This window comes from Nilaparvata lugens, chromosome 13 (genome assembly GCF_014356525.2).
Source record: "Nilaparvata lugens isolate BPH chromosome 13, ASM1435652v1, whole genome shotgun sequence".
NCBI classification, from domain to species: Eukaryota; Metazoa; Arthropoda; class Insecta; order Hemiptera; family Delphacidae; genus Nilaparvata; species Nilaparvata lugens.
The window spans coordinates 13,645,660-13,662,790 of record NC_052516.1 but is presented as its reverse complement, the minus strand read 5'-3'; the positions used below and the strand labels follow the sequence as shown (position 1 = coordinate 13,662,790).

The 17,131-nt window shown below is 32.3% G+C and overlaps 1 protein-coding gene across 1 annotated transcript in view; it reads left to right on the top strand.

The window, feature by feature from the left end:
• The first annotated feature begins 13,874 nt into the window (after positions 1-13,874).
• LOC111060851 (ATP-dependent DNA helicase DDX11) overlaps positions 13,875-17,131 on the top strand; it is a 38,498-nt gene continuing 35,241 nt past the window's right edge. The window contains exons 1-4 of the mRNA XM_039440358.1: positions 13,875-13,996; positions 14,470-14,628; positions 15,920-16,177; positions 16,440-16,631. Of these exons, the coding sequence (XP_039296292.1) occupies positions 14,476-14,628; positions 15,920-16,177; positions 16,440-16,631 (603 nt within the window). The 5' untranslated portion in view covers positions 13,875-13,996; positions 14,470-14,475. The remainder of the gene's footprint in view (positions 13,997-14,469; positions 14,629-15,919; positions 16,178-16,439; positions 16,632-17,131) is intronic.

Here is a 17,131-nt window from a genome sequence, read left to right as displayed (position 1 = left end):
CCTCGGTTAATGAAGAATCTATATGCAAAATTTCAAATTAATCAGTTGAGTATATTTCAGACGTGATGATGCGTCAAACGTACATAATTCGCTATTCCTTACGTGTATAAGCCAGTTCTTTCCTTTATTATAGTATAGAAAACTGAAGAATACATAATACTTGAAAACCTCACAGAATCATATTGATTTTTCGAATACATCAATAAATTTTTGGTTCGATTAGGATCCTCCTCAATTTGAATCAGTCAGCCTTTTCTTTTCCCAATTCCAAACAAAATACCTAAAATACTCGTTTCACTGGGAATTCGTTCTGATAGTACATTATAACTGAATAATATAAATTATAACTTATTTTATTGTGATCTATTCATGTTTTTCTTATGAAATTCAATTATAGGCCTACAGCATGAAGACTATGTCCAATTCATTTGTACTGGTGGCAAAATTTTACATTAAAAATAATTATTTGATAAAATCCAAGTTCAATAGTAATGAAAACAGATTCCTTCAAAAAATAATTGATATTAATACGTTTCGAGGGAAAAAATTAAGAACAAAAAAAATGGGAAGCATCGGGGATTCGAACCGAGGAACTATCGCTCCGTAAGCGTTTTACCGCTGCGCTACATAGACGTTCGTAAATGGTAGTCTTATAACACCATTATAAACTGCTCATAAAAAACACACTTTGGGCTATGGAACTTCAAGTAGCCTACGGTAGCATAGATGAATTTGAACTTTAATTCTAAAAAATCTAGAAGGAGAATTGAAATTTGGGCTTCCAGGTGCACGAGATTGATATTTTTAGAATCTATGTTAAAAATTTGGAGATCTAAATCATTCCCGTTTTTCCGGTATGCAATCCACAAGTTGACATGTTTTGATGCGAACAAACGAACAAACGAACACAGGAACAAACACAACCCTACTCTCTCTTATTATATAGATGAGTACCTCTACTTCAATCTCTGATGCATCGAGTATCAGTTTCTCATGAGCTTGTAATGTCTATGATCCCTTCTCGTTTATCCAATTAGCTAACTTCAACCAGATTCTCTCACTAATGTACCATAGAAAAACTACTTAATGTACAAATTTATTTATAGTTTTACTCTGTGCTACGAGGTATGTAGAAGGCATTCTTGACTGACAGCAAACGTGTCAGATAGATTGATAGATAAGAATGAGATGAAAAGTATGGTAGACGGGGAAAAAGAAAGTAGAAATGGAAGAAGATGACGAAAAAAGAGATGTGGATCTCTAGATCTAGTAGATAAGAGACCTAAGAGATTATCTCTATCTTGAGAGATAAGAGGTCAACTCAATCTAATTATCAAGGGTTGAAGTGATGAGTAGAACCGGAGAATGAAGAAGATAAAGACAGGAGAAGGTGAAGAAGAAGAAGAAGAAGAAGAAGAAGAAGAAGAAGAAGAAGAAGAAGATGAAGAATAAGAAGAAGAAGAAGAAGAAGAAGAAGAAGAAGAAGAAGAAGAAGAAGAAGAAGAAGAAGAAGAAGAAGAAGAAGAAGAAGAAGAAGAAGAATTAGAAACAGAACAGGAAGAAGAGGAAGTAAGTGAATGATAAGGAGAAGGAGGAGGAGGAGGTGGTGGAACAAGTGATGAGGAGGAAGAAGAAGAATTCTTAAAGACTACCGCAGTTGAATAAATAAAAGCAATGAATGAATTAAGTTGTGTGTCTAGAGTCTGGCATCAGTTTGAGCAAAATAAAAAGCAATTTATTTCAAAGAGATGTTCTAACTAGTCAGATTGTTCTGACAGGTTGTCTGGTTATTTGGCTGTTGCCCAGATCTCCATTAGCAATTTGCTTGTGCTCTAGTTTAACCATTGTTTGCTTTGGACATGGTGCTTTCGTCTCTCACTCTCTCTCACTCATTCTCTCACTCACGCTGTCTCACTCTCTCTTCGTCTCTCTCACTCTCACACTATCTCTCATCAGTCACACAACACATATACTCCATTTATCTCTCTCTTCTATTCCCCTTACAACCGATCACTTCCATTCTCTCTTTTTGTTTTGTTTCTCTTTCTCTCTCTATCTCACTGAAAACTCTTGTCCACTGTGACATAGAAATAGAAATAACCAGAATAATAATACACAATAAGCAAACACGTGCGTTTGCCGAACTCATTGTTAAAATGTGCAGCAATGTTATTTGAAACTACTTTGTTTGAAATTCGGTTCAAATTGCTGACATGCTGAAAAAGCTCTGACAGCCTTTCTCTCCCGTCTGTGTTTTTCTTTCCATTAGTTCATTGCAATCTTGTCTAATGTATTGGAAGCTTCAACAACACATGTTTAGGCTGTATTTTTCTATCCATTACAACAGTGTCTAATGTATTTGTTCAAAGGTTTCAAAAGATTTTTTGTTGAGGCCAATGTACGATCTCTGGAAACTCTTAGAGATAAACAAAACTGTTGTGTCCTATTCAATTCATATCCAAATCATAATTTGTCCTAATTATATCTTTCCATGAAAGTAGTAAAATTTGTCCTCATCATTATTGGTATTTAGTTGTTGTGTACTTGAAGGTCGGTGTGAAGGAAATATACCCCCGTATCTTTGAAATGTTTTCAAATTGTATTTGAAGATGTAGTCAACAAGAATGATAATTTAATAAAATATTTCTTCCTAATTCCCCAATTCTATTCCCTGTGGCATTTACACCAAAGTTATTAACCAAATGGTAATAGCTTGAACCATAGAGTTGAGTTACGATAGCATTTGTTATATCAGCAATAGCATTATGCTATTGTTTCTGTATGCTTGAACCTTATAGATTCTATTAGATTGAACGGAACTTGACAAACACATATGTTCATCATGTGTATGATGAGTTATGTTCAATCTAATAGAATCTATAAGGACGGAGAAATAAAAATTGTGTTAATAACTTTGGTGTAAACGCAGTTTAATTTGTTCTTTTGAAGCTAAACATTTTCATGGGCTCATACACTGACAAAAGAAAGCGAATTAAGAAGCCCATTCTTGAGATTCTCCCAGGTTATTCAAAAAGGAAAGAGGAGGTTGAATTTCCCAATATATAAAAAGGAAGAGAAAATTACAAATAAGAGATTTATTCATTCATGAATGACCTAAGTTATATAGCCTAAATGTTCCTATTTGAGTGAGATAGTATATTCAGAATTAGGTATATCTCAAATTAGATAGGTATTGGAAAACTCACTATAAACTATAACTATTTGTGGAAACGTTCTGGGGTTGAGGAGCCTGTGGTAAATTCATGAAAGCTGTGAAGGAAATTTTTTTAATCAATTTAAACAATCAATTTTTCATAATCTTGCGATGCGATTACCGATTGGTTTTTTGCAATGAAATCAATAGAATTGTCGAAATAACCTTGTTATAGGTACGAATGCATGACTTACTTATTCCTCTATCTACACTTAAAATTGAACAGTTTAGTGAATTTTCACCATTGAAGTGTAATTATAAATGATTGATTAAATATTTATGATACTCTTCTCTCACTTGGGAATCATTGATCATTCATTCATTTTTGGGAATTATGTTTAGGGATCGGAGTCCCACTATTCATGAATCTAATCACTAGTTATCTCTTTTGATTAAAAAAGGGATGAATTTTTCCATAAATCTTGTTAATCAAACCTCAGGTTTTGATGAAGTTCCAGCTAAGTTCAACCCCTGAATATAATTACAATTATTCTTGGGGCTGAGCAGAATTTGACCCCACAACATGAAGCAGACTTGGACGAATTTGAAAACAAAACATGTGATGTGTATTGAAATGAAAATGTTCACTTGAAAGTTAGGCTAGGCGTACACCGGTTAGTCAAGACATGACCAGACACGTTTAGTCACAATACTTCATATAGTTGCTTATGAAGACATTTCTAATTGCAATGATAGGGGTGGTCACACACTGGTTAGTCAAGACAAGACAAGGCACGTTTAGTCACAATACTTCACATAGTTGCTTATGAAGACATGTCTAATTGCAATGACTAATCGGTGTGTGTTGCGTCATAAGCAACTATGTGAAGTATTGTGACTAAACGTGACTTGTCTTGTCTTGACTAACTGGTGTGTGCATGACCTAAAGAATCATGTTCACATTTTTCTTTCTCAAAATATTCTAGTTATCATTCAGGAATGTTTTTGAATCATACATAATAACAGACAAAATTATAATTAATTCTGTCTCGGAATCCGAATAATGTCGTTTCTATGATTTGAGAAACATTTCTGCAAAAATTCTATACTAAAAATGTCTTAGGAAATGTACAATTTCATGAGTGAGTAATGTGTGATATTAGTGGATCATGTGGTATCAGTATAGCTATCATTGTACGAGTGGGTAGCGATTTTTGGTTCGGAAATAATATAGCCCTCGGCAAAAAACCCTAAACGGATTAAAGAAAGGGAGGTATTGGATCATGTTACGGCATCACTTGGTAGTCCGACAGCGAACAGCAACTGATTCGATTTGGGCGTCTATTTGTTTTACAATTCTCCGCTTATTCCGCTCAATCACTTCTGCTAGAGTTGAGTCACACTTGAGCAAATAGGAGGAGGAGGAGGAGGATGAGGAGGAGGAGGAGAAGAAAAAAGGGGAAAATTATTTATTCTACATTTTATGTAACGCAAATCATGGATGATTACTGATTAGAAAGGGACCATCTACAGTCTTGGACCCAAACTGTTCGTTTTCCGAATTTTTTTTATAGAAGTAGATCCAAAAAGTAGTTTATGTCCCTTCACTTTATCAATTTGAGTCAAATTGGTGTTAGAAAATTTCAAATTGAATTGGATATTGAATCATATTTCTTTATTCTTATCCTATTATATTACACGAGCAATTACTGTATTTTTATATCTGGTTATTTATGTTCAACGGATCTCGAAAACGGCTCTAACGATTTTCACGAAATTTGGAACATAGTAGGTTTATGATATAAAAATTCGATTGCACTATGTCTCAACCCTGGGAAAACTCGCTGAAGGACATTAAAAGGATCATTCATCCTTGGAAGAACACATGTCTGTATAATTTCGTCGTTTGTCGATAACAGAAGATGCGTGTGCCTGTGTGGGAGATCAGCTGTGTAGTCATCCAATCAGCTTACCGTATATCGCAAGAAAAATATTATCTAGAAATTTTATCAAAATAATCGATTTCTTGACATGACATGGTTTATCACTATAAATTAGAGTATATTATAATATTCAAAGTGTATCATTATTTTACAGTTTTAAGTGATTAGTGAGTGTTATTTTGTTATTCAATTCAATTTGGTTTGTAAACAATCTAAACTACTAGTTCTGTGAACAGTAGACCTTACGCAGTATTCTTATCCACAAGTACCTGATTGAAACTATAGATCTTATGGAAATACAGCAATGACTGGCTTCTCCACACATCGTCTGTGTAACACTTGTCAGCTGATTTATGATGAATAATATTCTATAGTCTGATTTTTACTCTAATATTGGCGTATGAAGGAGTCTCCTTTTTCCTTTTATATTATCCTTGAAACGCAAAATTTCCAAAAAACCTTGTATATACGTCGACGCGCAATTAAAAAAGGAACATACCTGTCAAATTTCATGAAATTCTATTACCGCGTTTCGCCGTAAATGCGCTACATATAAACATTTAAACATTAAGAGAAATGCCAAACCGTCGTCTTGAATCTTAGACCTCACTTCGCTCGGTCAATTAAAACTTTTCTGTTTTTTAGAATTTTGACTCAAAATTTTGGACCTGAATTCAAGTCTATGGAACATAACCTACTTTTTGGACCTTTTTATAGTGTTTAAATCAAAATTCGGGGAAGAAACAGTTTTGGGCTGTGTCTGTTAGTCTTCCCCAATCATTTTGAAGAATTGTGTTCTGTTTATCAATAAATAAAAAACGAGCGAAGCTCGGTGCCCTGATATTGAATTACAATGCACTAATTTACAATAGATGGCAATGTAGCTACTAGGCTAAATCTAATTATCCAGTGAATTTCACAAAGTATGAAGTGTTATCAATCTGAAAAAAGGTGAAATACAATTTTAATTTCTATATTTTAATATTGTAATGTAACTACATTAACCGACGGAATTTAAACAGATTATTGTCGATTCTTGAACAATGATGTGTATACATAGATGAATAAGGAAACAAATAATACTGTCGAATATGGAATAATAAAAAAATATTGATATAATAGACACACACACGATAGATGATAACTTTTCAAACACAAGATTTTCAGTTCTTCTCATTCGGAGAAGACACCAAAGAACTATGAGAAGAATGTAAATAAAGAGGAAGAAAAGAAAGAAGACAAAACAATACAGGAAAAGTAGTGAGATAGAAGTCTAAATTTAATACTGTATAAGAAAAATGAAGAAAACAATCATAGATTGTGGATATAGATTGTGTAGAGTCAGAAGGAACAGGATAAGATAAAAGAAGGAAAGAGGTGCAAGCAGAAAACAAAAGATAAGAAGAAGAAGAAGAAGAAGAAGAAGAAGAAGAAGAAGAAGAAGAAGAAGAAGAAGAAGAAGAAGAAGAAGAAGAAGAGAAGAAGAAGAAGAAGAGAAGAAGAAGAAGAAGAAGAAGAAGAAGAAGAAGAAGACGACAGAAGAAGAAGAAGAAGAAGAAGAAGAAGAAGAAGAAGAAGAAGAAGAAGAAGAAGAAGAAATGGCAACCGTTTATTTCCCCTCACTGTTTCTGATTTGATTCGATTTAGCAAGGGTGTTATACCCAGAGGCATCACAGGCCCCTGATTCAACTTGTGGTCTATTTATTTATCTTCCGCTATTCTCTATTGCATTTCTTTCTCGTCTATTTATCTATCTCATTTGCTGGAAACACGTACAAACCAAACTTCTGTTGAATCTTTCACTCTTGTAGTCGTGCGCTTGTATATAGATGAGTTTGGATGCGATTTCTTTCTTCAATGTGTTTTAAGTTGGTTATCAAGAGCTACTGGAACATTATTTTCTGCCAATAGAATGATGGCTTTGATTCTTTGATCATAATTATGTTCATTGACTCGTTGATCCATTGATTCTTCTATTCATTGATTGATTGATTGATTGATTGATACTTGGTAGAATAGAATAGAATAGCTGCCTTTATTTTTACCTAGAAGGGCGGAGTTAGGGCGCAGCCGGCCCTCTCTTACACTCAACCCTCCAATAAAACCCTAAATAATTACTGGATTAAACAAATCAAATTCAGAAAAATTATATATAGAGTATTACAGACAAGGTAAATAAATATTATTGAAATACAAAAATAATAATCAATGGAGAGAAAAAAAATAACGAAACCTAAATTATGATTGAGATATGAATAGAAATTAAAGAATAAAAACTGAAAACAATAGAGAGTTACTGGGAAGGATATTTTTAATATTCTTTCCAAAGAATGGACATTGATATGTCCAAAGCTCCGCCAATTTATGTAGATGTATTACAATATTATCTTGTATAGTTACTCAAATTGATTTTTTTTATATCATTGTACAGTTCAATAATTATTTTCTTAGTTTATGCAATGTAAATTCATCTAAAACTTTGCTGTATTGTAAGCTATTGTATGAGTGTATAAACCAGTATATATTGTAATCTACATAAATAAAGTACAGATGGAATTAAATAGAGAATGCATTTATTCAAATGCTAATTAATATATAATTAATTTAGGATTTTCGTTCAATAATAATTATAAATAAAGTACTCAATCAATCAATCAATTCATTGATTAATTGATTCGTTGATACATTGATTCTTTTATTCATTGATTAATTGATTCGTTGATCCATTGATTCTTCTATTCGTTGATTCATTGATGTAATTTATCAACTTTATCATCTCCATCATAAATTTCATCATTCATCATCAATGATTTTCATCATTTTATTGATTTTCATTATTCACAGACTCAAGAGGGAGGGGCTAATAGTTTGTAAATAAAATTAAATTGATAACTATTATTAAATTTATCAAATTCTATATCTTTATTTAATTTGACATGTTCAAACAATTCTGTTCAAATAACATTTGAAAATAACTTTTTATCCCTCTTCCACTTCAAAGGAAAAATATTCTAAACTAGCAGGTAACCCGTGCTCCGCAAGGGGCCAATTAAAAAGTTGACAAACTGAAAACTTCACCTACTGAAATCTTGAAGAGTTTAATATAGGCCTATAACCATCCTCGGTGAATTGAGAATCTATATGCAAGATTTCAAGTTAATCTGTCCTGTAGTTCAGACGTGATGATGCGTCATTCTTGAATTTCCTATTGTAGGTCTACACATGTATAAGCCAGTTCTTTCCTTTATTATACTGTATAGATAATACTGTAAATTGAACTCTGAATATGTGAATTGTGAATGTAATTTAATATTATTACCAGTATGAATACAATAAAAATGAATCATTTAGATCAAAATCCATTTACACTTGAGACCAATTGATAGCGTTCCAGAGTTCAGAGAGGATACAAGGAAATATTTCAATGAAAACTTTACCAGTCAACCGTACTGTTTGTTAATTATATGAATTGCATTAATCCATTTCAATTTGTTCTGAATTTGAATAAGTTCAACTTTGAGAAAAGTAGACGAGATCCTGAAATGGGAATTAACCCTTTCAATGTTTAAGTTCACTTCATTTCAAAAATATGTTGATTGATTTATTTTTTTGTTGTTGGTTATTCATCTTGTTTTCACTATTTACTATTAATTTGTATTTTTATATAAATTTTGAGTGAAAGAAAACTCACATCCTTTGGTGTGGCGACGACCATCAACTCAAAGAGTTTCTGAGTTTTTGTTTTGGCTTGGGAATGTGCAACATCAGCACGAAACGGTTGTCGCCACAACGAAGAATGTGAGTGTTCTTCCACTTTAAAGTTATATAAAAATACAATTGATTTAATTTTCGTTTCTTGTGATCTAAAGTTCATTGATGTCATACATCAACTGTATCACCTCCATCATCATCATTATGATAATTGAGTGGGATATTTCTTATTAATTCATTAATTCAAGCCATCTAAATTCAAAATTTATAGTTTTAATGTTCATTTTGGACTGAAATTTTATAAAAAATGTACTCGTGAAATTCTAACCTTATCTTGGACATGGCCACCTATAAATTTGGAAGAAAAATAGCACAAGGTCTACCGGTACCTTATTTTTTTTTCAATGTTATTACATTAGTGTCATTTGCATTGTAATTAAATAAATTTGCTTTTTCATATTTTTGAACTTTGAAGGTTGAAATTTACAATTCTCAAGTCAAGTGAAAACAAAATAAAATAAGTAATAATGTATGTCTACAAAACATCTATGCTTGGGATATATATCATAATGATCAACCCATTATCATTAAAAAGAGAAAATTCATTTCATAGATTCGGTAAAACCATAGAAAAAATGTAGCATAAATAATATTATTATCCTATCTTTCCTCTATGGTGAAACTCATTTCCAATTCTATAGATTTATATTGATGGAAGTCAAGCATCAGACACAAAGAAAACATAGCAGGTCCCAAAATAAAAGCCTTTCCATTCATTGATGCACTCGAGATGTGCTGTAGCTGTGATTGATTCTATTTGGTCTATTGACTCATCTGTCGAGTGTATGGACCATGGAGGCACAATGATTATTGATTAGTGTGTTATGAGCCGGGGGGCCGGGTGAAAGCGATACTATTGTAAACACATTAGACGAACAGGGAAGAGGGGAAACCTGAAGCTTCAAGATTTGTTTATTTTGCTAGCGTGCGGTGCTCCTTTGCAATCATGTTCTTTTTTATTCTCTTCTTCTTCTTCTTCTTCTTCTTCTTCTTCTTCTTCTTCTTCTTCTTTTTCTTCTTCTTCTTCTTCTTCTCTTTTGTTTTCTGCTTGCACCTCTTTCCTTTTTTCATCTTATCCTGTTCCTTTCAACTCTACACAATCTATATGATTGTCGTCGTCATCGTCTTCTTCTTCTTCTTCTTCTTCTTCTTCTTCTTCTTCTTCTTCTTCTTCTTCTTCTTCTTCTTCTTCTTCTTCCTTTTCTTCATCTTCTTCTTCTTCTTCTTCTTCTCTTCTTCTTCTTCTTCTTCTTCTCTTCTTCTTCTTCTTCTTCCTTTTCTTCATCTTCTTCTTCTTCTTCTTCTTCTTCTTCTTCTTCTTCTTCTTCTTCTTCTTCTTCTTCTTCTTCTTCTTCTTCTTCTTCTTCTTCTTCTTCTTCTTCTTCTTCTTCATCTTCTTCTCCTCCTTTATCCTCTACTTCGTTTTCTTCTCTTTGTACTCCATCTTCTACTATACCGTAAAATCTACAGAAAGAATCTACTGTTCAAGTTTCTTCTTTCATCTTGTTTTGCTTACAAAAATGTAGAGAGAATTTCAACAATATATCTAGCTGCTGCTGTTGCAGCTAAATCTGTCTGATAATGGATTTAGTGGTTGGTAGGAAAAGTGTGTACGAAGTGTGTCTTCTTTCTTGATGGGTATCTTTCAGGAATTCTGGTTTTAGATTAGAAGTTTGTATGCATTTCAATCATTGAAACGTGGAATGTTGGGAATTTATTTATTCTATTCACAACAATATTGGAGCACACGGTAAACTCCCAAAAATTTAATTGCTCCCCAATCAAGATAATCACAATGAATACAATACAAAGAAAGTGAATTGATTGATTGATTGATTGAGTACTTTATTTATGTAGATTACAATATATACTGGCTTATACACTTATATACAATAGCTTACAATACAGCAAAATTATTATAGATGAATTTACAAAATATAAATTAAGAAAATAATTAATTATTGAGCTGTATATGATATGGAAAAAGCAATTTGTAATAACTATAGATAAAATAGATAATAGTGATATGCATCTACATAAATTAGCGGAGCTTTGGACAAATCAATGTCCATTCTTCGGAAAGAATATTCGAAGTATCCTTCCCACTAATTCTCTACCAAATTGAGAGAGAAAACAAAAAAGATTATGAGAGAGGAACAAAGGAACTAGGAGAAGAATCTCTAACCACCAGAAAAATGTAGTTAGTTGAGACATGCAACTGAGGCTAAATCCCAATTGGGTGAATGGGTAAATCCCAAAATTCTTAAGTTTTTTTCTGAGGTTGATGCCCACATAAGCTCCAGGATTGTGCGTGGGTAAATGATACGGGTGATGATGAGAGGTGAGTGGGCCTACAGGCTTAGGTGGGTTCCAAACTAACAGGAAGCGATTTTAAACACTTTTAAATATATTTAGAAGAGTCTGCTCTTCAAGTGGTCACCTACAGATTAGATTCTGAATATTATCAAAATAAACTGAGCTCTAATCATTAGAACTCAGTTCATTTCGATAATCTTTTATGTGCAGAATAAAATGTTGATATTAGTTGAAATCCACAGATATGTACGATCTCATATTAATAAAATACCACATTATTAACAACCTATGGAGGTGAAAATGAAGCCCTTGAGTTGATTTTTTTCTTTTTTTGAGAGAGAGTTTATAAGACTCTAAAATATTTTAAAAGGCTAAATTTTTTTGGAGAGTTTATCAGAGATTGACAATGGTGTAACAACCGAAACCAATCTTTCTAAGTATCAATAAATCTGTGGTTTTTGACAATTTCTTAGTATTTTTATTTAACTTGAGTTGGTTCTAATCACTTCAATGACAATTCGATTTTTAAGAGGTATGAGAAATCATGATTATCCGTTTCATTGCTCATGAACATTTCACAAGCTAGATCTCTAGTGGGGGCTTCATCCTCAGTCAAAATAAATTAATAGCTGATCGGTAGAAATTGTAATTAGAATGGAGTAAAAACAAACGCGTAAAAAGTGGAGAATTGTGAAGATCGTGTTGAAATATCTAGTGGAAATAGTGTAGATTCTAGGAAGACATAAAGTGATTCAACTCAAAATCTTACACTTCGTGCTTGGAGCTTAGTTCATAGTTTGTCTCAAATGTTTGCCAAACCTGGAAAATTGAAATAAATTGAGAGCGAAGATGAATTTCAGGAGAGAGGGGAACTCACTGGGGACCAGAGGGAGGGGGGAAGATGGATTCCACACCATCTGAAGGGTGGAAATGAAATTGAATTAGCTTTTACTAGAGCAGGCTACTGTGTGTGGTCCAGATGCTCTATGGTAGGTAATCGGAGATTGTTTATACAGGCTACATCACTTTTGTCGTCTTGGGAGAAAAGCGACAACATTGGGCAACATCTTTCTTTTCTTCTCATCTCTGTCACATCCTCTTTCTTCTTCTCCCACTCCTTCTTCTTTCTCATTACTTCACGCTGTGGAAACAAATACTCTGATCTATCAGTTCATGATGATTCAGATATGATTGAAATAATTACTTTACTCCTTTCATGTAATTTTTTGCTGAATCTTTATTTATTGTTCCTCTGTGTCAGATCATGTTACCCCTATCACAGTCTTTCTCTCTCTCTCCTATTTCTCTCGTGATTACTTCACACTCTGAAAACAAAATACTCTGATCATTCGGTTCTTGATGATTTAGATTTGATTGAAAAACTTTCACATCATTCTATTCATTTAACTTTGTGCTTGATCTTTCTTCTTTTCTCATCTCTGTCACATCCTCCTTCTACTTCTCTCACTCTCTAGAGTTCTCTCAACTCTTTAGGGTTGTGTGGCAGAGAGGACCAGGAGTCCTAACTCCGCCCTAATGAAGGCATATAATCAATCAAGCAATCTCTTTTCTCTTTTTATTACTTCTGATCTATTGGTGCCTCATGATTTGATAGAAAAACTTTCACTTCATCTCATTCAAGTAATTTTTAGCTCAATCTTTCTTTTCTTCTCATCTCTTTCTTTTCTTCTCATCTCTTTCACATCCTCTTCATTCTTCTCTCTCACTCTTCTTCTCACATCTACTTCTTTCTTTATAACTTCCACGCATTGAAATTGAAATACAAACTCTGATCTATAGGTTTATGATGATTCAGATTTGATTGGCATAACTTTACTACATGTAATTTTTGCTTGCTATTTTTTCTGCTTATCTATGTAACATCCTCTTTATTCTTCTCTCTCTCTTTTTTCTCACTTCTTATCTATTTATTACTTCACGCAGTAGACAGAAAATATTGTTCTCTAACTATTTGTTCTCGGTTCATGGTGATTTAGATTTGATTGAAATTGTTCCATTCATTTAATTTTTGCTCTATGTCTCTTGTTCATTCTCTTCTGTCTTTTTTGCTTGTCCTCTTCTTCTCGTCTAATTTCCTATAAAATATTGGTGTTGTTTCTTAGAGAAAGTAATGATAGGTAATACGGTATTCTGTGGTTATATTACTAAAGTTAATGCTTGAAGGTGCATGATATTCAAATTTGAACAGCAAAAATAGAGCAAATTAAAATACAAATGCTTCATTGAACAAGTGATGCAGGGACCGATTTCAATATCTTACGAAATAAATATAACACAATAGATATATAACAACATATTTTTCCCTTAAACAATTAGGATTTTATAATTTGCTTCATTGTATTCTTAATGTTATGAAAAAAATGTTTTTTTATATTGATAAATAATGTAAAAATTTGATCACTTGCTATTCCGCATAATTCAAACTCCCGCCTATGAGTAGGGTAACCACCAGAGACAAACGCAAAAAAGTATTATGAAATTGTTTCAATCAATTTGCACGATTCTCACGTTGTGAAATATTTTATTCTCATAATAAATTTGTAATCGGAGGTCAGTAGCAGAATTATATAAATTATTCGAGAGATATTTTTGAAGAATTATTGAAAGTTTGCCAAGATTAGAAAATTTTGTTAGCCTTGTGTGGCAAGCCTGGGTATCTTCCTGCGCAACTCAGAAGTCTCGGCGGCTTTTGATGATAAGTTTGGTTATGTTTACAACTTCACAATATTTGGAATTTGCAAGAGTTCCTGTTACTTTCAGAAATAAAGATTGAAGGTGTCTAAACAAACTTGTAAGTATCTTAACATTAATTTGCATTATTCAATCGTATAAGTTTTATGTTTCCCATACCTAATGATTAGCATACTGTATTGTTTCGATTGCAATTAAAATTGAGTTAATAGTGATTGAATACAGTACAGTAGTCAGGTAGGATTTTGTAATTTCTAAAGTATGTTGTTTTTTAAAACTTTTACTTGAAAGATCTTGTAAAAATCTAAGTTCAATATCATTTTTCGCTTCTATGTTTATAATAAATTATTATCGTAAACTTAAACTACAACACTTGATTAAAATAAAGGATCAAAGTAGATAATAAATATCTGTGTTTTATTTCTAGAACAATGTAATTGGGAATAATACTAGTTGATAAATGTAATGTAATGTAATTAGTAACGTTAGCCAATGTTTCTTACTGTCAACGTAATTACTTTTTGTATTCTGTTGTCTTGACGTAAGCCTCAAATGCTGTTCTTGTTTTTCCAGCTTACAATGGATGTAAAATTAGAACATGAAGAACTTGTACCTCCAGAAGAATTTCCATTCCCATTTGAACCGTATAGTATCCAGAAGGATTTCATGAAGAATCTGTTCCTAAGCCTTGAACATGGAAAACTTGGGATCTTTGAGAGTCCTACAGGAACAGTAAGTTAAATTATTTTAATAGAGATACAGCTGTTATGGTACCGTATTTCAAACGATATTTTAGTTATTTATAGTCAAATCCTTAAGGTGGGTATCACAAGGTGGGTATCACACGTTCAGACCTCAGGAACATGCCATGGAAATACAAAACAAGAAAACCTGCTGGTAAAATAAATAATTATGATGGATTAAACCAAGAGCTGGCAAAGCAGTAAAACAATCTATAAATCTAAAAAAAATATATAATTGAAAATAAGAGCTCACCAAGAAGTAAGCTTTCTAACCTTGCTTGCCGTATTGTGTAGATGAATTACTCAGGCTTTATTTCTAATCTTTATTTTTAATTTTATATTCCATATTTTGTTCATTCGTTTGATAACTGTTTCTATTAATGGCACATTCCTGTAGCATGTTCATAAAATCATAGATTCAAGACTCATTTATTGTCAGAACACTTTAACAAAAATGCAAGACATAGTAAACAATCCAAGAAAAAATTCTAAAATATAACAATAAGCGTTAATAGTCATCACAGTCTCATCGCAATATAAACAAAAATAAGACAAAGATCAGAAAATTCTATAAAATATAAGAAAATGGTTTAAAACAGGTATATCACAGTTAAGAAAATACAAAGACATCATCACAAATCCTCATAAACATATGGATAGCAGTCAATTAGAATATTTTTAACAGAAACATTAAAACTATTAATATCACATTCTTTAATATGAGCAGGCATTTTATTAAATAACCACTTTCCAAATTCAGCAAAACTTTTCAAAGTTAAATGGTAATTGCACTGTGATAATCTAAGTGCTTCTGCTTGTCTTGTAAAATGATTGTGAATATTACTATTTATGGGTAAGATGGATAGATTTTTTCTGGTGTACATCAAACACTTACAAAGTCATAATATTTAGTTTTTTAAACAGAGGTCAACAATGTGCTCTACTACAATACTGTTTAACTACTGTTCATTAAAGATACTTGTATCATTTGTCTCTGATAAAATCTATTAAAAGTTAAATTCAATTCAATTGAACTGAATTGATTTTATCTTTTATTTGTCATAATTTACAGCACATAATTTCCAATGTATTGATCAATTACCAGGCACTCCTGGATAAATCGCGTTGTAAGCACAATATAGATAGTCATATACTTCTATTAATTGTCACTGAATATAAAAAGTGTCAAAATATGCATGAAAATTATAATATAATATTGAGTAATACTAATAATACTCATATTTGAATATGAAATTCAAGACCATTAATTCTTTTTTCAGGGTAAATCTCAGAGTTTGATATGCGGCTCCCTCAAATGGCTGCTTGAACATGAAGAGCGACAGAAGAGACAGCTAGCCAATCAGATTGCCAAACTGACAATCAGTGATGAGAGTACAGATAAAGCCTGTGATTGGATAAAAGCACAGGCCAAGCAACTGGAGAAAACGCATTCCAAGAGACAGCTGCAAATTCAACTCGATACCATCACCAAAAAAGAGGAAAGGTTACAACTGTTGAAGAAAACTGTTAGAGAAAAGGTTGGTTGAAATCAAGTTTAATTTTTCATAGTATCAGTAGGTATGAATTTGCCAATAATATTTTGTAAATCTCAGTTTAATACATGGTGAAAGTGAAACAGTTTAATTTTTACATGGTTGTGTAAAATCAAAGAAGTGTTTTTTTAATCTAGTCTTTTAATCCATAAATGCATGACTACTAATGGGTTATGAACCTCTTTCTACCAGCTCTCACTTTCATTGCTTCTTTTGATTTTCTTTCAATTTTTCATGATTTTTCTAGAAAATAGCTGAAAGAAAAATGGATAATGCCAGAGTGCAAAAGGTGAAACACGCCAACGAAAATGAATGTAATGACGTAATTGAAGAAATGGACAAAGAAAAAGATGATTATTTGTTGGAAGATGATACTGAGGCACAAAAGGCTGAAGATCCTGATGAAGCAGATGAAGAGGATGGTCCAACAGATGTGCAAGTAGGTATTCTAATATTTAGAAATAAATTAAGATATTAAATTTATTCTATAGTGAGGTCCACGTTATGATGGCTCCATTTGATTAACATTGGTGTTGCTATACTTGTCTATCATTCGACAAAGCAGATAGCCCTATCCTTTTCTAGCTCCGCAACGTTGCCAGATCGCTTTTCAACCACGTAGAAATATAACCAATTAACGAAATATTTAATATCAATTATAAACATTTATTTAATCATTGAAAAATGTATGTTTCGACAAATAAAATATAGATGATTACATTTAAAACAAAAATGAACACTTGATAATATTGAAGTTATTGCCCGAAACTATTTGTAAATCCCGGTAAACACGTAGAAACAAGTGTAAGCCTTCAAGATTTTCTCTGGAAGAGAGGAAGCATTACTCAACGTTTACAAAATTATTGTAAAACTCAACATTAATAGAATCGATTTTAAGTGTATCATCTGAATTCAGTTGACAAGAAAATTAGTGATACT